The following is a 26,913-nucleotide window of genomic DNA, read 5'->3' as shown; positions in this document are numbered from 1 at the left end:
AGGGAAAACCAGCTACAAACAAACAGCATTTGTCAGATCCCTGTTGTCAAGGGGTTTTCATTCAAAGTCTTAAAGCAGCAGTGAGCATGCAGTGTTGCCCCAAAGCATGGAAACCACCAGTAACAGGCAAATGCAAACATTTTGCCTGTTAAGGTGACTACAGCTTCTCTTCCTACTGTCGCATTGTTGTCTGGAGAGAGAACTCTGTAATGGGCAGATGGAAAATTTCCACCCTGGTATGTGTCAGCAAGCAGTGGCAGGGAGACAACAACTGGATGATTTGGAAATTCAGCGCACGCACACACGCACCCCACTTCCCAGCAGGTGAAACGCCTCCTCACCTCCACCTTCAGCTGTGTGGGGACGAGCAAAGGGGCTGTGTAGGGGCAGCTGAGTAATTCTTAGGACAGGCAAGCAGATGGAGACGAAATGGCCTCGAGGTGCACCAAGGGAGGTTTAGGCTGGATATCAGGAAAAATTTCTTTACTGAGAGAGTGGTGAAGCATTGGAACAGGCTGCCCAGGGAGGTGGTGGAGTCACCATCACTGGAGGTGTTCAAGGAACGTGTGGACGTGGCATTGCAGGACATGGTTTAGTGGGCATGGTGGTGTTGGGTTGATGGTTGGACTTGATGATCTTACAGGTCTTTTCCAACCGTAGTGATTCTGTGACACCAGCCACTGGCTGGGCTGCTGGCTGGGCAGGGAGCCCTTCCCAAGGGCAGTGTGAGATCTTGGGGAGCCATTGCCATCGTAGGGCCCTCCTGGACCCCTGAGGTTTGCTGTGGGCCAAAGCCCTAAAGCACATACATGGAGATTTTAGGATGTGGTCGGTGGGGGAACCAGGGCATGTTTGGCAAGCTAAGTCTGAACCTGTAGTCAGGGGAGGGTCTCTGCCAGCTGAAGCTGGGCTACTCCACTGCATTCCCCAGACCTTCAGTACTCTCCCAAATATTCCTCTTTGTGTTGCAATGCAGCAAGAAAGCATTTTCCTGAGGTCTAGCCCGGTGAAGTGTTGCTGGGTTGAGGCAAGTTTTGTTACAGTCTCCAGTGTGATGGCCTATCAGGCAAAAGTTTTGGCACATCTTACAGGTTGCTTATGGAGCTTATGTAAATATTTTGAACTTTTTTTTTCTTTGTATGCATACGGATTCTGTTAGTATTAATGAGAATCTGATCTTTCTACTCAGGTGAGGGTTTTGACATGCAGATGGACCATAGGGCATTTGATTTAACATCTCAGTTTAAAGGATTGGAAACTTATGCAGGGATCAAGGTTAGTAAGGTGCAATTTGGGAAGTTATGACTATGTTTTTGATGACAAAGAGTGATAAATCTTTAATAACAATTTTCTAAAAGTTTCTGAAAAACATGAAAATGCCATCAGCTTTGCAAGAAACTGCTGTATTGGGTTTTCTTGACAAATGGAGAGAATTCAGATCCTCCTAGAGGGTACAGTCATGTAGGTCTGGGATGAGGGAGTTTACAGCAAAGGGCAGGAGCAGTTGCCCAAAGTGCCGTTATTCGTAGTGTTAGCGAGAGTGCCAGCTCTTCTTCTGAACCCCTATGACTTAGGATCAGGGCAGAAAGACCAGGAAAGTCTATCATTAGACCATATACAAGCTCCACTGAGGTCAATGTTTGTCAATATTTTGTGTTCCCTACTGCAGAGAATGGCAGCTCTGTATGATCAAGCTCCAAACTGAACAAAAAAAATCTTAAAATAATTAAATGTTGTTAATAGTTTTTGGATACTCTCATTTCAAATGGGAAGTGAATGCACCACTTCCCCAGCTAATCTGTGAATCCAGAGATCCACAGCATTTGGCTTGACTATTCATGATTTATCTACTTTTTAAAATTCAGACATAGGCATGTGTGTGATGATTTATTCCTCCTTGTAATTGGATACAGTGATTAAATGAGCTTGCATATTATACTTCATTGTCCTTCTGGGATGTGGGCTGCTGTATCTTTAAAACAGCAGCTCCTAACAGAATTGATTCCAGCTCCTGTATATATACTGTAATTGGTGATGTGTTTCTAAAAACTGATTGGAAAAATTGCTTTTAAATATATGTTCTTATATAGGAAGTATTTAGCTAGCTGAAGAGTGGTACATAATCCTCAGAGTCTTCCTTTAAGATGCTTTGCTACCTTCTCTGACAGGCGCTCTTTAGTAGAAATAAATTCTTTCAGGTTACAAAATAATGAACATGTAGCTATAGGTAGTGTTACACCTAGCAGAAGTGTCTACCGGTCTGCAGCCATGGACAAGTGATTGCAGTCTGTTTAAGGAGACTGTCATCATGTAATTGATGATTTTCTATAGACTAGCCAGGAATGATATAGAAAGGATACTGCTTCTTAGTAAGAAAAAAAGTTAAAAATGGGTTTTTATAATTGGCCTTAATGACTAACTGAATAAGCAAGGCAGTTTAAATTAAAAAAACCTTATTTACAGAAACAAATGCAGAAAGATAATGAGTTATCATTTTACATATATACAGGCACTCAGACTCCACAGTGTCTGTGACTGGTGCTAGGCAAACACAAAGTAAGAGACAGTGCTCTGCCCTGGGAATTTATAGGGTCCACTAAGAGAAGACCCAGCAACCTGGTGCAGCAGACACATGGGAACAGAAGTGATAGGAAGCCTTGTTAGAGAAACTGGGTATGGACACAGTTTGCGGAATTTTAAATAAGGAGGATATCTCAGTGGTGCTAGTAGTCCCAGTGTTTGAGATTGTATCTTTTAATCAAAAAAACCCAGTCCTACCAGCAGCAGCTTGGGACTCTATCACTACATCTCCTTTGGCTGAGTTATTTTATGTCTACAAACGTAGCTGTGCTTACATGGCAGCCTTTACTTCAATAAGACAATTTGTCTCTCTCTCTCCTCTATAGATGCACTTGCTCTGATTACTTAGAGGAACATAGTGTCTTTGAGAATTTGCTGCCCTGTCTCAAATTTGGCTGAAATTTGTCAACAGATTCAAAGGTTACAGGGATAAGGGAGAGCAAGATTTACAGACAGTTGGACACACAGTTCAGTTGCAAAAGCCATTTTCCTTTGGGGAACAAGAAAGAAAAATGTTGAAGGAAAGTAGAAAGTATGCTGCTGTTAGCCTATTTCATTAGAAAAGGGTTTGGAAATTTGATAAGGAAAGGTGATTTGCAGTGGGATCACCCTCTGAATCTCACATTCGGTGGGTTTGGCCTCACTGGCAGGAGGTCAAATGCACTGGTATTGTCTGCATGGGACCTCACTCACCAGAGTGAGGATACTGGCTTTGTACTCTCAGCCGTGGCAGGTACCTCCCACCTTAGCTAGTGCTGTCGTTGGGCTCGTGTCTGCCTCCCTTTCTCTGTATAAGGGAAAAATAAAGCTTGCATATTTTGCAAAAACCATGCTGGCACTTAAGGCCAAAAAGAGATACAGAAATGAAAGATGGCAGCAAGTCACGGCCAGATGTTGTTATGCATATTGGTGAAACACGGTCATGGAGCAGATGAGCCAAGAGGCCCAGTTTAATACAATATCCTATTTGTTACTGCAGTTCACAACGCTTACCTTTATCCTAAACCCTGCATCGGATTCATGTCTGCTTGTGCAGAAAGGTACGGTTTACATCTTGGCCAAGGATATTCCTCTGCGCCCCGTGGAAGTCCAAGGAACAGCTGGCAATGTTGATGAAAGGGTAAAAACTGAGCAAACAATTTCTACAAGATACAGAATGCATCTCTTTCATTAGATGCTTTCCAGTTAGTGTATGAAAGATCCAGTATCTTGTAAGACTGGGAAAAGAAAGATACCCAAGAAGAAAGCTGGGCTATACCAGTCCAAAGTTATATGTATCTGAGAGTGGTGTTCTAGCTGTATTTTATGTGACTAAATCAATAAATAGTGCTAAAAATCCGAAATAATGGCAAAAGTGAATATACACCTTTAGAAAACTAGCTCACTGGGCTTTCATCCAGTAATTGCTTAATATCCCCGCTTTATTTAAGTGAAATAAGCAAGGCCATCAAATAAAATTCCTGAGTAATTATTGTACAGCTGAATCAAGGATCTAACACTGAGCTCCCTGATGAGTGAAAATAGTTTGAAAATTATCAAAATAAAGGTGTTCTTTCTTCAAAGTGTAACATTGAACTACTGTGTATTGCAAGCAGCCGAAGGTCCTTGCACAAGAACACAGTTCTGCTGCCACAGGGAATTATGTCATGCAGGTATTAATACTCACAAGCAGCTGAACTCCAGATAATGACTGTTCCTTGTGTCTTACCCCTGTATGATCTTTAAACTGTGCAAGCAAGAACCTTTGTTATTTCTTTCATTCTGCTGTCAGTACAGGGTTGTACTGACAAACCCAATAGTTTGAAGCTGTTAGATGTTCTTAATACATACACAGACTATGTACAAGGCATTTTTTATTGCTGTCTTCCATTAAGTCGTAATAATGAGAAAAGCTGTCTTTAATTACATGTTAACCTGTCATTGGAATGATTTGGGTGTCTCAGTATAGCAAGTACAATTTCAGGTTCATAATTTAAGGACATACATCATGTAAATAAGTCTACAATTAATGTAATATTGTGTTTTAACATCACCATCATGAAGCGCATCAGGTTTTTTTGGAACCCGTTCACCACCACATGGGGAAGCAAAATGCAGCTGCCTTATGAGAGCTCTGATGCTTGTTGTTCTGGTTTTATGCTGTGAAGCTGTGCTTCACTGCCTCAGGAGGGGAAGAAGGCAAGTGAGAGAAATGTGAGGTGCAAGTATGCTCCTGTTTGTTTTTTGGGTTCTTTTGGGTGTTGTGTCCTTCCTGCCACCCCCCCTCCCAGTACAAGGAGGTCTATGCTGTGCATTGTAGGTGTTTAGATATTGCATAAGTTATTTCAGAGGTATCTGAGCAGTCACAGAATCACAGAATCACTAAGGTTGGAAAAGACCTGTAAGATCATCAAGTCCAACCTAAAAAAAAAAAAAAAAAAAAACCCCAACCAAAAAAAACCCCCAAACCAAAACAACACCAACCCACCCAACACCACACAGCACCATGCCCATCAAGCCACATCCCACAATGCCACATCCACACGCTCCTTGAATACCTCCAGGGAGGGTGACTCTACCACCTCCCTGGGCAGCCTATTCCAATGTTTCACTACTCTCTCAGTAAAGAACTTTTTCCTAATGTCTAGCCTGAACCTCCCCTGGCACAGCTTGAGGCCGTTTCCTCTAGTCCTGTCACTAGTCACTTGGGAGAAGAGATCAACACCCACCTCTCTGCAACCCCCTTTCAGGTAGTTGTAGAGAGCGATAAGGTCTCCCCTCAGTCTCCTCTTCTCCAGACTGAACAACCCCAGTTCCCTCAGCCGCTCCTCAGAAGACTTGTGCTCCAGACCCCTCACCAGCTTCGTCGCCCTTCTCTGGACGCGCTCCAGCACCTCAATGTCCTTCTTGTAGTGAGGGGCCCAAAACTGAACACAGGATTCGAGGTGTGGCCTCACCAGCGCCGATTACAGGGGCACGATCACCTCCCTGCTCCTGCTGGCCACACCATTTCTGATACAGGCCAGGATGCCGTTGGCCTTCTTGGCCACCTGGGCACACTGCTGGCTCATATTCAGCCGGCTGTCAATCAACACCCCCAGGTCCTTTTCTGCGGGGGTCTGTGCCCATCAGCCTAAAGTATTGTACACCCTGGGGCAAAATGCTGGAAGTGGCATCCTTCAGCGCTGCAGTGAGACTGCAGTATGCTAAAGACTGTCGGGTCTCTTATGGGGTGTGCAAGGTGCGTTCCTTTCTCCTCCTTGCCCGCTGCCCAGCAGAGCCCCTGACACATCACTGCCACGCAGCACCTTTGCTGGGCCTTTTGCTGCCACACGTCAGAAGAAGATGCTGGCAAGTGAGTCACTGCTTTTGAGGTTACATGACAGCTGTCCACAGCTGCAAGACCCTAACCTAGTCTGTGTGACCCAGTACACCAAAACTGTCCCACCACTTGACCCAATGCATTACTGTTTCACATGCTGGACGAAGTCAGTGGTCTGTACATCAGTCTAGTGCATGTTAGCGCCATTTTATGCAGAGATTGGGACCAAATCCAACAGTTCTGGCTCAGATGAAAATGCCATCATTCCCTTTGTAGGCAGTTCTGCCAAATCTACAGAAGCGGGGAGCGTTTTTGCCAGTGGAGGCTTTGTTGTAATAGGCTTCCCTGTAGAGTCGCTGTGATGTTTACTGCACATGCTCCAGTGCCACATGTTGGGGAGCTTGCACTGCTTAGCATATTTATGATAATTTGGCTCCCAGGGGCAAACAAGATTCTACTTACATCTCCTTCCCTGGGCCGAAGCACAAAGAAATTTCCCCTTGCTGCTTTGTAGGGGGAAAATAACAGATCAAAGCTTCTTGCTAAACACTTTTAAAAATACACAGTGTGGATCCGTACATTTCTGTTCCCTTAAGGGACCTATCCCTCTAGTTGGTACGGAAAGCAGTTAGCAGCAGGTGATGGGGATAACACTGCACACTGAAGTTTAGGCATTGCACCTGACCTGCAGAGCTTTAGATGTGGCATTGCCACATGTAGTTTGACCTGTCCTTTATCCATATTATGTACCGGTATAGAATGTATTCTGGTCACTATACCGTAGTTGTTGTAACCTGCTGGACTGGATATTGTCTAAATACAGTGGATTTTGGAGCCGGTCATGAGGTACTGAAGTTAAAACTTTTGGGGCTAATAGTTTTAACTTATTATGTATTTGAAAATACTGCTAATTAAGATTTTTTTAAAAAAAAATATATATGTTAATTTTGGGTTGTAAACAGAAAATTTGAGTTCATATTCTCAAAAATGTCGCTGAAAAGTAGGCTCTTTTAAAGTATCTCAAGTTGAAGACCCCAAAATGAAGAACTGGCAATCTTTTTTTGAAGATGTGATGATATTTTTATATCTGTATATAATATTAGATCTGAAGGTTACTCTTTCCTAGGAGTAGATTTTCCAACTCAGCAATGAGAAAGACATGCTGAACTTGAAACTTTGTTCTTCTTCAATGCCATACGAATGTTGGACAGCAAAGATGAAAAGACTGAAGTTTAAGTACATCTTCCTTTATATTAACTTCCTGAAAGTCAAATGTCTAGTCTAATTCTAAAGTTCCCTTGAGACTCAAAAGCCTGCAGAGCTGGTGGACCTAGGAAAAGGCTTGAGCAGCCATGAGCACCTCATAGCACCCACTTGGTAAGACCCCCCCCAGGCAGTGAGAGCTCTCAGTGGTACCTGGAAATCGTGTCATTGAGGGGTCCGGACTGGAGAGCATTGCATCTCTTTGGGTGCCTGGAGATAGGAGTGATGGCAGGGATGCAAAGAAGTCCAGGTGCAAGACAGATGTGGGGAAGTAGAAACTTGCCTTGCACTTGCTCGTACAACTTTTGGTGAGACACGCCAGCGACTGGGGTGCCGGGGCGGTGTGCCTGCCGGGGTGGAAACCTGTCAGGGCAAACCAGCAGCACGGGTGCTGTTACTGCTGGTGCCCCTCTTTTTTTTGCCCCATAAGGCAGCTGGACCTCAGGCAGAAGGATGAAAGGGAACCATTCAATCTTTTATCCTCCGTCCTGCTGCTGCAGGCAATCCTGGCCTGGCTGGCTTATTTTAAGCAATCGATGGAAAGAGAGGATGGGTTTTTCTCCTGAAATACTTGGGGAGATGCCTGATGCAAACAAGGAGTGGCTGCCTTCTGCAGCAAGGCTTGTGTGGGGACTTCACACATGCGTTAAAATACCTCAGTTTACTGTCAAGTGAAGTTCATGTAAAGCTGGAGTGTTTTAGTTGCAGTAATCAAGGGCTTTTTTTAACAAAAAGTAGTAATATCTAAGGCTGACTGCTATAGGCAGTATTTGTAATACTTCGAAATGTATAAGGCGTAGTGGACTTGTCCAACAATTTCAAATAACCCCGACTATTATAGCTGCGCATTAATCACCAGGGCTCCCTCCTACCTGCAGAAAAAAAAAAGAGCTTCAGATTTCTATGTGGAAAAATTAGTGCCTCATTAAAGCTAGACAAGTTTGACATTTGCTCTCTGCCTGTCGTTTCAGGGCTTTTTGTCCCTCAAGCAAAATATGAAACTGCTCCAATACATGTGATAGCAGCAACTGGAATGCAACTTTAGGAGGATCTTTGACCTTACCAGACAGAATACATTTGATTCATTCTGCAGATGTTAAAATACTGCCAGAAATCTCTGGGAGATGACCTTAGAAATTATTCCTGGTTCTGATTTTTGTGCTCTAATAAAAATTCTGGTTGTACAGGTTAAATATCTTGCCCTTATGTATTTTCTTTTTCTAACCTAATGCCAGAAATAAATGGCTTGCTCTTTATTCCTTTGTGCATTGATTTCTTGGTGCTTCGGTGGTTAGATGACATAACTACTGTAATTGTTTTAATACATTAGCAGCAAATTATATATCGATGTTCTTTTTTCCATTGACCTTTCTTTCTCAACATAATTTTCATTTTTCGCTTCATGCTGTGTCCATGGTGGCATAGCATTTTTAAAGGATTTGATTTTTGGATTAAGGGCTAATCCTGCAAGGTCCTGAGTGCCATTGCCATCTGCTGAATTCCAGGGAGATCTGGGACCACTCAGCACCCTCTCAGATGTGAGCAGTATCTTGCTAGATCAGATAATAATGATAGCAGTTTGCATTTACTGTTTGTACCTGGAGACATCCTGACGTTTTTAGTAAATTGCTGTGGAATTACAGATTATTGAGAAACTCGTATTTTTTAAGAGAGTTGCCCTCAAATCGTTATTCCATTTCTGCAGAACAAGCACTTTTCTGATTACAACTACAACTGGCTGGACATGCATTTGCATTGCTGAAAGGTTTCAGTGCATTGCATAGTATTAGGCGAACCAAAACATGCAAAAATTCTACATGTAGCAGTGTCTGCCTTGAGGTGTGATTATTTTTCTCATTTTACAGAAAGGAGCAAGAAGGGCGACAAGAATTTATCAGGCTTAAGAGCTTTCAGAACTGAGAGGATGAAAAACTTGAAAATGCTGTGCTGTAGCCCTCATTTAGTTTAATTTGAACTCAGTGAGTGAATATTTAAAATAGCAAAAAATGTCTATTCCCTATAGAATAGTAAGTAATCAGCATCCATTTTACTCAGGCACAGGGAGCTCATCTGTCTGTTTGCCCAGCTGTAACCCCATCTTGTAGGGCTGCTTTTCCTGATGATTGTGAGAAATGCAAGTTTTAACTATTTCTGAGCAGTTATGGTATTGCTAACCCCATCAGTGAATATTTTCTTTAAAAAAATTATTTCCAGTATGTGCTTTGAAATCATAAGGTCCATTAGCATTATTGAGCCTAGCTTTTCAGTCATACACAGGAAGATAAAAACCCCAAAGGATTCGGTGGGTTTGGTTTTTTGTTTTTGGTTTTTTTTTCCCCAAGTATACTCTGGAGGATGAACCTCACTAAATGTTAAAGAGAAGTGGCTGGTCCTGCAAGGTAAGGATGATGCAGTGAATGCAAATGAGAGCAAATTTTAAGTTGGTGGTGATTTTTAAATTTGTAATTCTGGCTAATAATGATAAGTGTATTAATGTGAGGGGATGTCAGGAGCTGACCATATGGTCATCCCGTTATCTTTGCCATAATCACAAATGGGAAATGGCATAGCTAAAGAGTTTTAGAATTTGTTGTACGTTGTCTAAAATACACTTATTTCTCTCTCTTATTTCTCTCTCCATCTTTGTCTTTCTCAAAAAATCCCTCCCCCCCCAAATAAAAACCACCCCCCAAAGAGGTCTCATTACTGTGCAAAACTCAGAGAGTTTGCATTGACGTTTGAAAAATGCGTGTGTAACCCCCATTCACGTTTCATGCTGCTGGAGTTCCTACACGCTGCCCACCAATACTCAGGTTCTAACATGCTTCAGGATGAAGATCTTGTGATCTCCTTCTGTTTGGTATGTTTCTGAAAGATAAATTGAGCAGTAAGGGCATTTAGCGATTTCCTTGGCTTGGAAAGCAGAGAGTTTAGAGAGTAATATTTTTAATTCAGTACATGAGTTTTCATCCTGTTACTCAGTTCAATTCTGTCATCGTGAAAACCATAACTGCTGTGTAGCAGAGTAAGGGTTGCTGAACTGACACTACAAAACTGTCCTAAGAGTAGTTTTAACCTATGAGTTAACAGTGAATTCCAGTGGCTCGTTCATTCAGGCAACCTTTTTCTTTCCTCCTCCTCCCACCCCCCCCCCCCAAATCTTCATACAGGTTTGGCCTCCTCCAGCAAATCCTTGGAGAAAGCTGCATAGCTACTTTGCATAAAGTGGAAAAAGACTTGCATTTCAGTACTTTATCTGTATTTTCTATAATCCAATTTAGTGTGGAATACAAGTCTGAAAACCCCATAAATCTTTATGTAATTCTTGCACAGCCATTCACAATGGATTTGTACAGTGCAAAGTGGAAGAGATTTGGGTTCAGAATGGTGATAAGTTTTAAAGGAAACCCAAAAAACCACAAACAAACCCAGATGAGTTGTTTTTCCTTGCAGTTTAACAGATTTCACTATTAGTACCCTCTCCTCAACTAACAGTACGTTATACAGACAATCTGCAGATAAAGGAATATAGAGTCTATATGCACAGTGTCTATATGTTTATACTTCTCTGTATGGAGGAAGTTACCTTTGTAAACAATTTAATTATAAGAAAAAAGTTTTATTGCATTGGATATTTAAAATCCTGTTGGCCTCCTTGTTTTGCATACCTTTATTTTTTCTTAATATTTAAATAAGCATGTAAGTAAAGAACATGGAAACAGAAATGCTATAGAGTGGGAAGAATAGGGTGTGAAAAGTTGCCCTGCAAAGTCCGACATGAAAAAGAGAAGGGTTCTCACCTCGGCAGTCACAGTTTGTCACCGAAAGTGGGAGGACTTGTTTGGCTTATTTTTCACCATTTCTTTTAGTTTGGTTTTGGTGGGTTGGTTTTTTTGTTGTTGTTGTTGGTAGCCATTGAGAGGCAGCAAAACAAAAACTAGTGAGGATGTAACAGGGTGATCAGAAAACCAGGACAGACTGGAATTTGTTATCTCTTCTTGTGGGTGTAAAGGGATTAATGACTCAGTGCTGGCATTAGGAATGATTAAATCTGGCTTAGCTTAGACACCCTTAGGACAGGGTGTCTAATATTAGCAATAGAGCAATAGGTATATTCTGAATACAGTTTGAGCTATTGACAACGTTTGTAATATAAATGTGTATACAGTATTGTTTTAGCTGTGATGGTCTAAAGACACTGGTTGGTGCACATGCATACTAGTAAATACTATGTGGACATACAGATTGCTGGGTGGGTAGTTAGAGAGGTGTATCTATCTGTAACACTGGAATATTTCCCTGCTTTTCCTTCTTTACTCTTTCTATGTGATAGATAAACTGAAATATTTACTTTTTAAAAACTGTCCTCAAATATATTTAATTTAATAAAAAGAATTTAACTTTTACTCCATTTGACAAAGGCACTTCCTTTAGATTAAGTCTCTCTGTTTATGTAACAAGTCATTAATGTGAGACTGCTCCACTGATGCCTTGTACCACTGTGGTAGTTAGGAAGATGCTCAAGTTTGAGAAGAGCTTACAGGTGTTAAACATGGCAACACCATGAAGTGTACTGCCTGTCCTGACCTATTAAATGTGCATCATGGATGATGGATGATTTCTGGCTACAGATCTGTATTCATGTCTGTCCTAAGGCTGAGTAATTGATACCCTGCCTAGAGAAGAGGGTGCAGAAGAGAGAAAAGAAACCACTGAAAAATCAAATTTGGTGTGTAAACCCATGTGAGAAACCCATTCTGCCCTCCTGGCATTTAAAAATATACCCTTACATTGAGTTAGTATTTGTAGAGTTGCCTTCTCGGAGAGAAAGGGCCTGATCTGATTAGAGACATAAGTGGGCACATGGAAAGCAGCAGGAAAGTCTCTGATTTTTGAAGTACAGGGCAATATACAAGGTGTTGTATATCCAAATATATGACCATTTATCGACTCTGGGACTCAAGATTCCCCTTCCCCACCAGATACACCATCATTGCCATTGGCTGTCATCACTTTATACACGCAATACAGTTGCAACTTCTCTTGAAGACATATTGGTGGCTCCTTTGATTAGCAGCTGAGAGCAAATAATCCCTGGGTAGTTCATGTGTGTCAGAACATCCCATGTCTATATACTGCTCTTGCCATCCCTCAGCCACCCTGAGTGTATCTTCCAGAAGGACCTGTATATCAGAGAAAGATGGGAAGAGCAGTACTAACTGCTCCTAGTAAAGCTGGTGTCCACGCTGCCTTATTTCACCTGGGGAAAGGAGGGGACACATAGCCCGTGAGAAACTCTCTGGAGAAGCTGGTGTGAATTGATTATTTAATCAATCAAACAAGCACAGTGCCTGCTTTTTTATTATTTTTATGCCTACAGTACTCACACACATTCAGTGTGGTGAGATTGCTGCCTAAGCCTGCCCCCAAAGAGCTGCAAGAGGAGCCCATTGAACTCATGCTGGTTCTGTTGCATGTCTTAATGAAGCTTTAAAATGCTTGAAATTGTCTTTGAAATGAAATATTCCATAGCTGCAAGCTAACTGCATGCTTTGCAATAATTGCTTAGCCAAATAAAGGAAAATTGTGAGGAACAAAGAAAAATTAGATTGATGGCTAAAAGAAAATGATTAAATAAAAAATTCATGACAAAGAGAAACTAAAAAAAAATAGCGTAGCATCACAGGCTTTTGCACAAAGACTACCCTTTCAATGGGAGTTTTTCTTTTCCATCTATAACTGTGCATTTTATTCTCCCTGTTTGCTACAAATACTAGAAAAATTTTTTATGTGGGAATAATGGGGAAGATGGTCACAAATTTGTGCAGAAACTGGGACACTGTAAAATTTAAAACCAGAGGTATGCCTTTCACTGCCATTCTGAGTGGGGATATGGTGCACTGTCAATAGTTAATGATTTGACTGGAATTGCCTTTTTTTTAACTCTTAAATCAACTGTGACTAAACAGAAAAACCCCAGAAATAATAATTATTCATAATTATCAGCCCAACTTGTACACTTAGAGCCCTTCCTCATTCAAATTTACTGCTCTTAGTGGCCGTTACTAACACAGGATGAAAAACTTGCTCTGAATAAATTCTCTAATGCTTAGCCTTTCTCTCTGTTTGCAGGTTAAGACCAGCAAATCATTATTTGTGGACATGTATTAATGTCCAGAAGTATCTGAGAAGTGTTGGAATTGTTTGTTTTGAACAAACTATTTTTTAAGAATCAGTACACCCTCAGGTTTTGTGTCCTTGCTATAGCATGAAAAAACATTCTGTAATGATTTTAAATTACAGTGCATTTAGGAGGAAAATACAGAAGGTGGTTACAGTGAACAGTAGGACTTCAGGGAAATACCTACAAGCTAGTGGAGGCATTTTAAAATACGAATATTATTGTGAAGTCTTTAGGTGACGTCTGGTAATAGATATTTAATCTAGCAAAAGCACTTCCATTGCTTACTTGTTAAAGTAATTTAACGGACGAGTGATGCTATTAATGGACCACATGTAGAATCCAGACTCTTTTTGTTCAAAACATTCCTTTAGGGTTTAAATTTCTAAACAAGTTCAGAGGCAATTTGAAGAGATCTAGCTTATACACAAGCTATGGGAATCATCATTCGTGAATTTTTCTTCTTAGCATTTCCTCTGTGTTTAGCAGAAGAAGGAAATCAGTCTGTATGTGACTGTCGCACTCTGTGCGACTTTAAGTCATCTGAGTGATAGACCTTGTTTTGAGAAGGTTGTTAGAAGCCAGAGACTGAACAGATAGATGTATGATTGAGCATGCAGAGAGGAGATAAACAGAGAGTTTAAAAATGGTTGTGAGCTATCTGAACCACCATACAATTTTAATCTTCCCTTCATTAATTTTTTTGAGACAATTGCATTAGTAATATCTGTAGCATAGTTCTTGCAAAAAGTTTAAGCAAAAAAGCAAAAACCTCAAATCATAGGAAAACCAGCCTTTCTTCCCACGCCAACACTTTGGGATGCTGGACGAACTGAAGATAGACATGCGGAAAACAGATGATCAGGTTATTAAAAATAAACTTTTAAATTGGTATTTTAACACCAGTTAGTAAGATAAAATCACGCTATGTTGAACAATTGCAGAAGTTAATTGATAAGCGTTCCTGTTTTGCTTCAGCTAGTACTTAATTTCTTTTCTGAACACATGGCTATGTATTGCTGAAACTCAGGTATCACCTATACAGAGTAGAAAGTTGCAGAAATAATCTGTTGTAAGTGTATCTTTGATTTCTTGAGGATCACCGCGCAGTCACATAGTTTAGTCAAGAACTAAAATGTGGTTGTTGACTCCAAGAACAGCAGTTTCCAAATAAATGTTTGTGAAACCTCCAACTTTAATAGCTGCATTGTATCATCTGAAAGATGTGCAACAGAATGGATGACCTTTCAGACAGAGAACAAGCTGTTCACAATGTCTTTTCATTTACTGAGACAAAACATTCTTTCCACCATTTTTAACAATGTTGGTGAAATATAAAGAATTTAATTGTTTTGTTTCTGAATGCAAGGGCTTTTAGCTATGCGTCTTCAGATCAGGACTCTTTCTAAACCAGCTGTGTTAAATGCATTGATCTAGCTAGATCTATTTTTATTTTTTTTTTAAAGACAATGGAGGTATTTTGAATGCCATGCTCACAGGGTAGGATGTCATCAGCTGTCCATCCATGTGATATCCACATGATGTATCCGTCTTTGAATGATACATGGATGAATTCTTATTGACATCCTGCAACGCAGCTATGGGGTCAATAATTTACTGACAAGGAGGTCCAAGGCAGCTGTAGCTGAAATTGGTCTAAATTATTGTGAAATTGTAACCTTGTCATGAAAAGCTGCTGGGATGCTCTCAGCTGCATGCACATACACAAGCACTAGCTTGAACTGGAACAGATCACGAACAAATAGTGAGAAAATCAGGGTAAGGAAATGAGGGCTTAGCCTTATCTTTTTCACGTAAGGTATGGTTTAGCCCTTAGTCTTTACAGTTGTAAATCCACCACTTAAATCACAACTGGATAATTGGTACTAACAGGTAACAACTAGTTATACTGGTGAAGTATTTTTTGCTCTGCAATATAACCGGAATTACTTCTGGTATTGTTCGGCTGCTGTCCATGTTCCTGTTCAAAGCAGGTGGTGCAAACCTGTTTTCTTGTTAAAGGAAACACAGTATATTTGCTGGAATTCAAAGAAATACGGTGAACAGGAATCCCTCAAAACTTGAGGAAAATCTTAACATTTGGGGAAGAAAAAAGAAAAACAAAAAAGCAAACACAAACATTTTTATTTTCAGGTTAAAAAGACTAGTATAATTCTCTTGTCTGTTTGCAGAAAACTAAAGATTTTGTTCTTTGTGAACCAAATATAAATTCGTTCCTAGATCACACATCATATATGAGTAATTTACTAAAATTGCAAGCAAATTTGTTACGGAATTGTAGAGTAATTTCAGCTGGAAGGGATCTGTGAAGGCATCTGGTCCGACCCCTGCTCGAAGCAGGTCCAGTAAGACCAGGATGCTCAGGGCTTTGCAAGATTACCCCTGAGCCCTCCAATCCTAGAGCGAAGATGGTCCTTTCAGCCTCCCTGCTGCGTGCGGTAAAGGTTTGGAAAAATCCTAAAACTAGTGTGGCATGGGAATGGGGAATGAGCAAGTTACACTGAGATCCGAACTGGCAGTGCCGTTTGTCCTGACAACCTGAGGTGCTACAACTGCAGTGGGTAGAGATGGTCTGTCAGCAAATACCTTCAGCCCATTTTTGTAACACTAATACAAACCAGGTGGAGGAAAAAACCTTCCGTAATGTAATTAAATAAACCTTAGAGAGAACTTCTCAGCACTTGCAGTGATGCCCACAAGGTTAACCAGCTAAAGATTTTAATATATTTATTTCGTAGTTCTCAACTACTGTGCATAGATGTTAATCACAGTACATGGCAATCACAGTTTTCTCTCTCCTATTACTAAAAGCTTTTCTTCTGAATTTCTGGAACAACTTAGCTGGTGGAAAGGTTGCTTTGCATGCAGCAGAGCCAGCCAGGATGGTGGTGTTTGTGATAAGGACTCTTTCTTACTGATTCCTTGTTGATTCTTTGAGAGCTGAGGATGTGCTTGTTAAGTAAAGGAACTGATCTCTGCAGTGGCAACATATTGTTAACTGTTTGAAACTTAGCTTGAAGTATTCTGTATGCTTTGGACTTTTTTTGTGGGGGAGGGAGTCCTGTTCCTGCCGTGCACACTAACAGGAGTAGATACTCTCTTCCTCCTCTCACTAATGTATTGTACCTTGGGCTTTTTTGTCTTCCTCTGCAGAAACTCTCCTGGATGACTTCCTTCTCACGTACACAGTCTTCATGACAACTGATGACTTGTGCCAGGCACTTCTGAGGCAATATCCTTTTATTAAGTGTTGGATTAACAGGGGTCACACAGTTACATCTACGTTTATCTATTGTTAAGCCTTATAGCAAATGTAGTGAATTGCATACCTGGGATAAGTAGTTTTGTTCTTTGCATATTGATATTATTGAAATACAACCCTGTGTGATTTTTTTTTGAGGTTGCATGTAAAAATGGTGAGAAAAGAGAACAATCGTCTAATATTTACTATGGTGTGCTTAGAAGGTGGACTGCACCTGAGATTTTGGCATTATCCCCCAAGAAATGCATGCGCAAATAGGAGAAACTTCAGAAAAGAGCAACGGGAATTAGCAGTATTCCAGAAAAAAAAGATTTACAAAGAAGGATTGAAAGAATTGGGATTGTTTTACTGAAAAAGATAGAAACTATAAATGGGACAATCTTTCAGGTACTTCAAGAGAGAGGGAGGAATCTGTTCCCATATCGATGCCAGATGGGGCAAGAGGCAGTGAGATTAAATTGCTGCAAGACAGTTTCATGTTAGATACTAGGAATTTTTTTTTTTTTTTTTTTACATTAAGAAAAGAATCACTGGAGTGGAAAATGTGTGAGACAGTAGAATCTTTGATATTGGAGAATATTAAGAAAAAGAAACTAGAAAATATATTCCGAGGATAACATAGGGTATACTTGAGCCTCTCTTAGGGTGGGCTAGTTAGGTTGAACTTGGATGGACTAGTTTAGCTGATCTTTCAGGGTTTCTTCCTCTCCAGTCCAATTTTCATAAGGTTTTATGATACTTGGAATTCGATTCAAATCTGTAGCTTCCCAAAGTTCAGGTTATATTGTTTTCTTAACTCAAATGGGTTGTGGACGAAAAGATTCAAACTGGAAACATTAAATCCAAATTTGGATATGAGTTCCCCTAATTGGCACGTGCCTGTAAGGAGAGAGAGAGGGAGAGAGAGATACACATTCACCTATTAAAACATTTATAATTTACATAGCTGAGGAATCAATAAACAGAAAATTCCTGCTCTGAAGTTGAATGTACGCAGCTAAAGCTGCCTCTGAATAAACCTGTATCCAAAACATACACATTTGTGTATGTGCATACTTACTTCACAAGAATGCGTGAAAGATATATTGAAACAGACGCCTAACTCATAGCAACAATGCAATCTTATGTCTGCTGTTTTTATTTTATTTAAAATAAATAAACCTTCATAAATAAATATATAACCTTTATAAATAAATAAATTTATTTTAAATAAAATAAATAAACCTTTATAACTGTTACAAATCAACACTTTAAGTGGGGTTAAAACCTATCCAGACCTATATGTTAATTCTTAGAATACCTATACCTGTGTAATACATTTCAGAATACATGAAGAGAAAAAATGTAGACTACGTATTTTACAATCTCTGCTCCTTCTATCATGTGAATACAGTATATAAGTCTAACTCATTCTGAGATAAAAGAAATTTTTTCTTCTATTTCCAGTTACTTCCATAAGCTATGGAGTATTGTTTGAATGAACTTGTACTATAAAACGAACTTGCTTTTCTTTTTTTTTTTACTTTTCTTTTTTTCCTCTTTACCTTTTGTGGGGAAAACATCAACTTTTCACCTAATAAAAGAAAGAATAGCGAAGGGACAGGAACAATGTACAAAGTGGGTATCTTCTGTCATTTGGTGTTTCTGCTTTATGAATAGAGAACAATGGTGGAAATAGATTCTTTCACCTTCTTTTTTATTTTAATAGTGTTATTTCTGCAGATAGTGTAATTTGTGCAGGAAAAAAGAAACTGACTTCCTCTGCCCAGGTTTTTTGTTGTTGTTAATGATGCATTGTCCTCCTTCCAACAGACATTCATGCTGGCATCGGTGTGCAGGACAAAGGTTTGTTCCCAGTTCTGCAGGAAAGATACAACTCAACATTGTATAATTCCTTTTGAATTGATTTTACTTTTATAGACTTGCCTCTCTAACCTATAAAGGAGAAAAATCCTGTTGGCACAGAGGATGAACTGACATTTCTGTTACTGAGCATTTCATTCCAGAAAGTTGATGAAACTCCTAAAGCTCCAGATGGGATAAAACATTTAAAACTGAGCAATGTAGTAAAAAAATCTTTCATTAGCCAACCAGATGATTGCGAAGTCTTTTCCATCACGTAATTTTGAAGTTTCAGTGAGACCATAGTATTTGTTCCTTAACCTCCTGTACCTATTGTGCTAAGAACCACCAAGGGAAAGAAGACGACTCTGATGTATCCTGTAGAAAACGCAAAGTCTTGCATTTGGTGTCTCAGTGGACTTCTCTCTACAAAGACTGGTTACATGAAGATGAGCATTTAAAACAATTTTTAAAGGTATTGAAGCACTTTCTTATGCATTTCAGCACTTTTTAATTATTATACTCTATCTAAAAAGCCCCAACAGCGAAATCTATAAAGCGTAATTTTTCATACTTAAATTTTCTCCATGAAATCTATAATATAAAATGATTTATATGTGCCTTCCGTGAATGCCTTAGAGATAGTAAGTTTGAACAGAAAACCTGTAATATCAATACATTCAATGTCAAATCATTACTTTCAGATATGAAACTTACAGAACTCCATGCTCTCTAGAAAGTGGGAAAAGTTAGGAATGTAAGAAATAAAACTACAAAGATGTGGAGGTTCTTTGGACACACTGATTGTGTCTGCCAGAACAGGGTCTACAGTCAGTATCCAGAGGATCACAGACAAAAGAGGAGTTTTGAGGTCCTTGTAAGAGATGCTACTTTGACTGAGGAGTGAAATGCTATTCCACAGTGTTTGTGAGGTGCACATGGAGAGCAGCAGAGCTTTATGTATTTTTAATAAATAAAATTATGTCCTTACTTATTAGCAAGTATCTTCTGATCTTTCTGAATGAGTTCCAAAAGCTTTTATAATTCCCTTGTAAATTTGCAAATAGCCATGTCATCGCTGAGCCAAGATCCATCTGGTTGTTGATTTCTTTTTTCATTTTGTTTTTTTCCCCTGCCAACTGAAAGACAAAGGGATGAAACATTGCACTAAATTTGAAGGAAGTCTTGAGCTTCCTTTGTTTTGTTTTTTTGTTTGTTTGTTTGGTTTGGTTTTGCTGTGGGACACACTGCATATGGAAGCAGAGACCTTAGGATTTTTGCTGTTTGGTACTAGATGTGTAGTGCTGTACTGGAAAGGGGGCATCATTCCAGCCATCAGTTAGGTTACACTGCGTTGCACCTATCTCAATGCAGGGCTTGTCTTTCTGGCCATGGAGGTGTGTGACTGTGTGTTGTCACACAGTTTCTCTGCTTGAGGCTTCTGTGCAATATTAAACAGCAGTAACGTTAATGATGGTTGAAGTTATATGTGCAAAAATAATATATAGGATTGTAAGCCTGAATCATTCACGCTGAAATTTATGAATGTAGGAGTGTTGATTGGGTTAAAGCAAACCTGATGACTGAGCTCATACATATGATCCTCATTTTCTTGGAAGGGATAGAGAAGGATCTATGTGCAGGTTCTGAAAAAGTATAGAGAAAATATTTCCTATAATTGCAATCATGAAAGCCGATTTAGTTTATTTACCTCATAGCTGAGGTAGTGTCTTTTACATTTAACTGAGGTTCCTGATTGATGATATTCAGACAATGCCTCCCCCAAAAATAAGAAGTAGGGTTTATTTGTTTATTTATTGGTTTACAAGTAGGAGTATGTTGTTGTTTGTTTGGGAGAGACATCCACTTGATTTAAAATGCATGCAAACATGAGGAGAAGTGAAGGAGACCATTCTCTATTTCAAAAGTCTAGATCAAATGTACCTGCTTGTTATCATTTTGGATAAGCGATGATGGTGTGGTATGTTCTCACGCTTCAGAATGTGTTCTTCTGACCTACCCCACATTTCATGTAACAGCCACAAGTGCCATTTTATATCTTCCTGTTAGTAGACTAATGAGTGTCAACATTTTGCCCTCTTACTTAGTGATGATACAAAGAGTGTTTTGCCAAAAGCAAGCTGAATATTGACCGGTCTGGAAATTTAAACAGGAACATTCTGTCCTTATGGGTCTTGCATAAATGTAATGATGAAATTTGTTTCAGTAGGCTAGTGCCTGCATTGATTTAGACTGCTGATGTGATGCCTTAGATTTATGTTTGAGTTATCAGATGTTTGCAGACACTGTTTTATTTTGTAGACGATATATAGGAATGTGTTAGATGATGTGTACGAATATCCCATTCTTGAGAAGGAACTGAAAGAATTTCAGAAGATACTTGGGATGCATCGTCGTCAGTAAGTATGGATTATATTTGTGATCAAGTCTCCTTTTATTTAGAGTGTAGTTTATGTTTGTTGTCATCTTGCTGTAATTCAGTAAAGTGATGAGTGACACAAGTACTATATTCATTTTTACAAATCATCTCTTCTTTAAACTAAAGCGAGATTAGTCAATCTTCTCTCATGTTTGTTGGGTAGTGTGTGTGGTTCAGCAGTCACTCCCATCAATTTTGGTTGGGATGACTCGCAAGTAGAGCAATACTTTGTGGAAAAGCTGGCAAAATTTCCCTCAGAAGCTGCAGTCTGTGACTTGAGATGGTATGTTCATTCTCTTTCTACAATCTGCGAATCTCTTTTGCAATAGTCGTCTCAGGATTATTATTTTACTAATAATTATGGTATTGGTAAAAGATACTTCCTTGGCACATTTTTCCAACAAGTGGAGTTTGTTTCCATAGTTTGGCCATTGGGGAAGCGGGGAGAGCTGTGTCCCTGAGGGTGACCCTGACTGCTTACCCCGGGGGCCTGAGCTGTGTTCTCCAGCAGCTCGTGGGCTGGCAGCTGTGCTTTTCACTACATCAATTGTGCAAATCACAGAAAAGTTTCTGGCTGAGCCGGGCATCCTTGCTTTCCCTAAAGGAGCTCTGCAGCCATTCTGTGGTTACCATTTAATGTTAAAAACTTTCTGATGTTGTAAACTTTGTAATAGCTAAAACGTCCTTTTCCTAATCTTTGGCTGGAAAGAATAATTTGGATTTTCCTTTTTGTTTCAGCACTGTAGATGAGTATTCACCTCACCGAAAGGTAACGCAAAGCTGATTGTTGCCGGTTACTAGATAACTTAGCATCTCACTTTCTTCCGCTCTGCCCACTTCCCTCTCTTTTCTTGGCTTCTCAATTGAAAGTGACTGGTGGCCAAAAACATGGCAGGATACATCAGTGAGGTTAGACCTGCAGTGTTGCTTAAGGGATCTTTTTTTCCTGTTGGTACAGCCTGGATATCAGCTGTGTGAGCTAATCTGCAGTGGCTGTGACAGTATTATCATCTTAACAAGATGCTTTGAGATGTCAGAACTCAGGAGAGGCCTGGGAGCGTGTCCCCACCGGGCTGGAGAGATGTAGCAACCTGGGCAAACCAGCCTGAGGACAGGCATTGACTACGGATGTCAAGTAGACAGAGCAAAGGGGGGATTTGTTGTGACAGGAACAGAGAAGGAAAGAGAGGAAAATGAATCTGTCTATTTAACCAGGGGGAGAGGATGCAGCCGGAGAAAGTTGGTGTACAAACTGCACAGAGGTGAATTGCTGTGCTCGTCAAATTTACTGGGCTGAAGCTGAAGTGTGTAATAAGCTTAAAACGTTACTGCAGAAACATGGAAGGCAGAACATGAGATTGTAGTGAAATTGCTAAATAGGCTGATTTGGTGCATCGGAAACGTATATAAGAGTAAGTGTACAAGAAATGGGCTCTGAACATGACTACAGAGAACCTTGAATCATGCAGGCTGCTTAGCCTTGGCATGTCCCGCTTCCTCCAAAATCCCCACCTTGGCCATTCTTTAGTAAGGCAACTCCCAGGTTACTGATCCAAGAAAGGGTGGGAGGATTTCCTATACAGAAGCCTTTTTGGCCAGACATATGGGCTGAATGCTGTCTTCTGTGAATTACTGCTTTGTAAAGGGCAAGAATGCAAAGAGTCACTGTTGTCTCTTTTTTTTCTTCTTTTTTTTTCTCTCCCACTCCCTCACAGAATAAAACCTTTTTCCACCAGTTCAGTCTAAAGGAGAACTGGCTGCAGCACAGAGGAGCCATGAATGAAACAGAAGAAAGTAAGTATGATTGAAAGAGTGGAGGAAAAACTCCAAAACTGTGAAACTGTTTCTCAAGGGCTGCCCGTAATGTAAATTTTTTTAACTGATGTACAGCTTCTGAACAGGACCTTAGGGCCACAAAAGAAGAAAGGTTTGACTGTGTAAGGTTACCTTCCTGCCTCCTGCTTTGCAGGGGTTCAACAATGACATGGTATCTCCAGGGCTTTTTGCCCCTGTCCGGTTCCTCCAGCAGCCCTGTAGCAGAGCTGTGTGCCTCCAGCAGCCCAGCCACCAGGCCTCATTCCTGCTCCATTTCACGCTGTTCCTCTCCTGACCTAGATCTTGGTTGTAAAAGGTGAATGAATAAGCCTGTCACATGAAATGGGCCGGGATCTGCTAACTCTGGGAACCCGCCTTAGTTCATTCTCTCCTCGAAAACGTCTCCGTGTGGAGTGCAAGGTGCCGCTTCACTTCAATGTCAACCATTTCAAAATGCAATTTCCCTTCATCACTACTAATGCGGTAACACAGTGCGGCTGTCACCCGCCCGTAATGCCTGGATAAGGAAGGAGGCCGAGGGGAGGATAACACTGTGTACACAAGCAGAGAACAGGCAGAAGGACCTCCTACCTGGAAGTCTTGCCCTTTGACGATATATCTTTGTTTCTCACTGGGAACAAAACTCCGGAAGTTCACTTGAGTCAGGATATTTTTAGTGCTCATTTGTGACAGAATAAAAACTGAGCTCCTTCAATGCCAAGTCTTTCTGCGCAATACATGCTGCTGATAGATATCCTTTTTCCGTGCTTCAAATACAAGTTGGTTTGAGATTTATGTTATCAAGGCTGCTTCTAAAAATGTTTCCAGATGAGAACCCCTACACTCATTCTTCGTCTTAAAAAGTCGGACACAGCTCATGAGTGAGTGGGGAGGGAAGTGTACTGGCAGCAGTGAGGGAACAGACTGCGTGGTTGTGGGGACAGGAAGGGCAGGACCCAGCAAGGCCAGCCCTGACTGGGTTAAATTGCTTTTATCTCGCTCCTTGAAAGCATGAGCCACAGAAGATGATGGGATTGAGGGAATGAAATAGCAAAAGTGGAGCTGGGGAGAGGAGAGACAGATGCTGAGGGTGGACATTAAGTTGGTGTGGTGGAGTGCTGTCAACCGATGGTGCTTGTGGAGGATGGGTCTGTCCAAACCACACCATGCCACTTGACCAGAAGCATTTTATCCCTTAAGGTAAGCATTACCAGGGTGACTTGCAGCCCGTGGCCGCTTCCTCCCACTGGCATTCCCTCCTGCATCTCACAGAGGAGCAGCTCAGGCTCCTGGAAGAGAGGGCATGGCCCATGCCGATAGATAGCGCAGACAGGACATTGGAAAGGTGTGTGGGGGAACAGGGTTTGGGAGAATCAATATGATGGTTGTGCTTGAGGACTTGAGCTGTGGGTTGCTTTAGTTCAATGTTAAACAAAGGGTATGTTGATGGCCCAGTTATAAATTAACATTGCTGTCATCGTTCCCTCCCAAATGATAGAGAGGAGATGTCAAACAAATTTACTGTAAGCAAGTTGTGTTGCACTCTGCGTATGGAGTCCAAATATTCCTGTCAGATTTTTTAAAATTTATTTTTCTACCTAGTAATTTAGAGTGCAATTTGATGTCTCTATCTTTTCATGAGTTATATCCATTCTGAAGAGAGATTCTGCTATAGGATGAGCATCTGATTTACTGTCTGTCAGCAGAGACAGGTTAAGAAAGAATTATAAAATCAAATGACTTTTCTTCCCCAAGGCTAAATGTTAAGTTCCTCCTTCCTTCTCATCTTCATTTTTTCTTTACTACAACACAAAAAAAAGATATTCTCGAGGATAGAGTTCTTAACTGCTTCTGGCATGGTCTCAGTTAATGAAAGTGCCCTGAAGCCCTGAAGATTTGTGGGACAAGCAAAGAGCTATTGCTGCATATGTCTGTCAATAAAAATAATAAAAAAATAACAGCATTTCTGGATAAGAAAAGTTTTGTCTTATACTGGCATGGTAGCAGCCTGTCTGCAATAAGAAGCGCTAGAATAGAAGGAAATGGAAGGTGTAATTAAGCACTGAAGTGAGTATGAAACCAAGAGTTGTGGCGATTCTTATTAGCAGATGTTGTAATTTTTGAAATACTTACGCAAGTCTGCAGCTCTGTTTCTTCCCTTTTAAGTATGGCAGCTGTATTTCGAAGAACTGGCTACAGCAAACTTGGCAGCAGATGTAAAGCTAAAATTACGGCAAGCAGAGAGAGCGTACATCCCTTTTTGTAGCAGAAACAAAGTACTAGCTGAGCTGACCACAGCATTACAGCTGGGAATCTCCCTCCCAGAGCCGAACCAACTCATGGACTTCAGTGGAAGTGATGAGCCCAGGGAGTTTCTCCAAACCAGTCCCTTTTATGTGTGCTGCAAGAGATTCAGGGAAAGAGTTGTCAGAACTAATTGCATTGCTCTTCGGGCAGCCTCTGCTGGTGCTAAAATACTCTGGCAAGGCAAGTGCTTTAGATATCTAGACAGATAAGCTAGCGGGAGTGGTTGAAGACCAGGGAGCATTGTTCTTGTGAAGCCTCCTGCTCCAGGTGGAAGTGGAGGTCCAAAATAATTTCTGCAGCAGATATGAAATGCACTGAAAGGACGGTGATTTATCTGAACCTAAAAGGAAAGGAGAAAATATGGCAACAGCTGAGTTTGCAAAGAAGAAAGGCTGTAGAGGGGGTCGTCCGTGACAAAACCTCACGGTAGGAAGTCTCAAATAGGTACTGCTGTGGGGGGTCTCTGTTTCCATTTGCTTGCCCCTCTCATTCGCCAGGGAGAGGAGGTGGGCAGGGGGAAAATGGTGATGTTTATACTTAGTTTCATGTCCCTGTGGGTCAGGGTGCAGCAGCCACCCTTCCTACAGCTGCAGCAGCCAGGCAGCCGAGGCATTGCCATGGTCAGGTCTGTGAGATTCTCCCCTGCTCTGTTCAGGTGTCTCTGCCTACTGCTGAGCATGTCTTTCTTCCTTTGTGCAGTTTTCTGCCGTGTATATATAACAGAGCACTCCTACGTCAGTGTGAAAGCTCAAGTATCCACTTCAGCTCAGGAGATACTGAAGATTGTAGCAGAAAAGATCCCGTACCCGGAGGAGGAGTTGGCGCTGGTGACAGTCACGTTCTCTGGCGGTAAATAACTTCCCTTCATCTGATTACTTACCTTTTAGAGCATCATGTAAGGGAGGGCTGACATTTTCTGGTGCAAGTATACAGCTGTTCCTGTGCAGGCCCACAGCTGGATGACCACTGGAACAATGAGGAGCTGCTTCCCAGAGAGTCGTTTCCATGGCAACAGCTCATTCTTCTGTACTGTCGGATACAGCATCTCCTTGCTGGGAAGGGAGTGCAAAGGACTTTGTCTCCAGCAGTATTGCAAGATTTTATTTTTTCCCCACAGATAAATCTCCTACTTTCACATTTAAATTAATTTGGAAGGCAATGAGGCATGGTTTGCTTAAAAATATAAAAGGGAATAACAAATACTACATGTGTGGCTGTTTCCTCATTTACACATGGGTAATGAATATTCTCCAGCAGAAAGGAGGGAGACATATATTTGCACAGTTGAGATACTGAGACCAATCTTAAGCAATATTTTGTAAGCAGTCTTGCTTACAACTAACATTTTTGCCTATTATTTTAGTGTTTCTCATTGAACAGAAAGGCTTATTGTCTTTTTTAAGGAAGACCAGAGTGATCACGGGCTGATACTAGGGACCAGCCAAACCCGCAAGATTTTCTTTGGTATCTGGCAGGTCCTAAGCTCTTTGGTCAGATTGTTTTGCTCATTGTGGTGTCTTTTGTCTCTTAGGGAATATAAAGGAAGCAATTTAACTAGGCGCATAGAAATGCGAAGCTGGATCTACAAAAAGGGACTAAGAGTCTAGAATATCTTGGCCATATTCTCAGATAACATTATTTGGTGTGGATCTCCTGGGACAAAGGATGCACCCTTAGAGATATAGCACTCATTGCTACTTCTTTGTCAGTCTACTTAAATGAAATATACACAAATGCTGGCTTGTTCTGTTTATGTATTTGATTCAGAAATGGAAGGTCACGTTTTTCTCCCCTATGCAGGGCACCGGTACGGGTGGCAGAGAGACGGTGCCCTGCTCTGGCTATCGAGAGCCTGGGCACGGAGCTGCCACACGGGAGTGTTACATGTAGGTGTCCTGGCC

General features: G+C 40.9%; 1 protein-coding gene across 1 annotated transcript in view; it reads left to right on the top strand.

The window, feature by feature from the left end:
- RAPGEF5 (Rap guanine nucleotide exchange factor 5) overlaps positions 1–26,913 on the top strand; it is a 167,387-nt gene that overhangs the window by 110,762 nt on the left and 29,712 nt on the right. Inside the window, exons 12-17 of the mRNA XM_059818853.1 lie at positions 16,500–16,578; positions 18,781–18,925; positions 20,773–20,870; positions 21,629–21,659; positions 22,606–22,684; positions 25,712–25,861. Of these exons, the coding sequence (XP_059674836.1) occupies positions 16,500–16,578; positions 18,781–18,925; positions 20,773–20,870; positions 21,629–21,659; positions 22,606–22,684; positions 25,712–25,861 (582 nt within the window). The remainder of the gene's footprint in view (positions 1–16,499; positions 16,579–18,780; positions 18,926–20,772; positions 20,871–21,628; positions 21,660–22,605; positions 22,685–25,711; positions 25,862–26,913) is intronic.

This window comes from Gavia stellata, chromosome 6, assembly GCF_030936135.1.
Source record: "Gavia stellata isolate bGavSte3 chromosome 6, bGavSte3.hap2, whole genome shotgun sequence".
Taxonomy (NCBI): Eukaryota; Metazoa; Chordata; class Aves; order Gaviiformes; family Gaviidae; genus Gavia; species Gavia stellata.
This window is presented reverse-complemented; position numbering and strand designations above follow the sequence as displayed.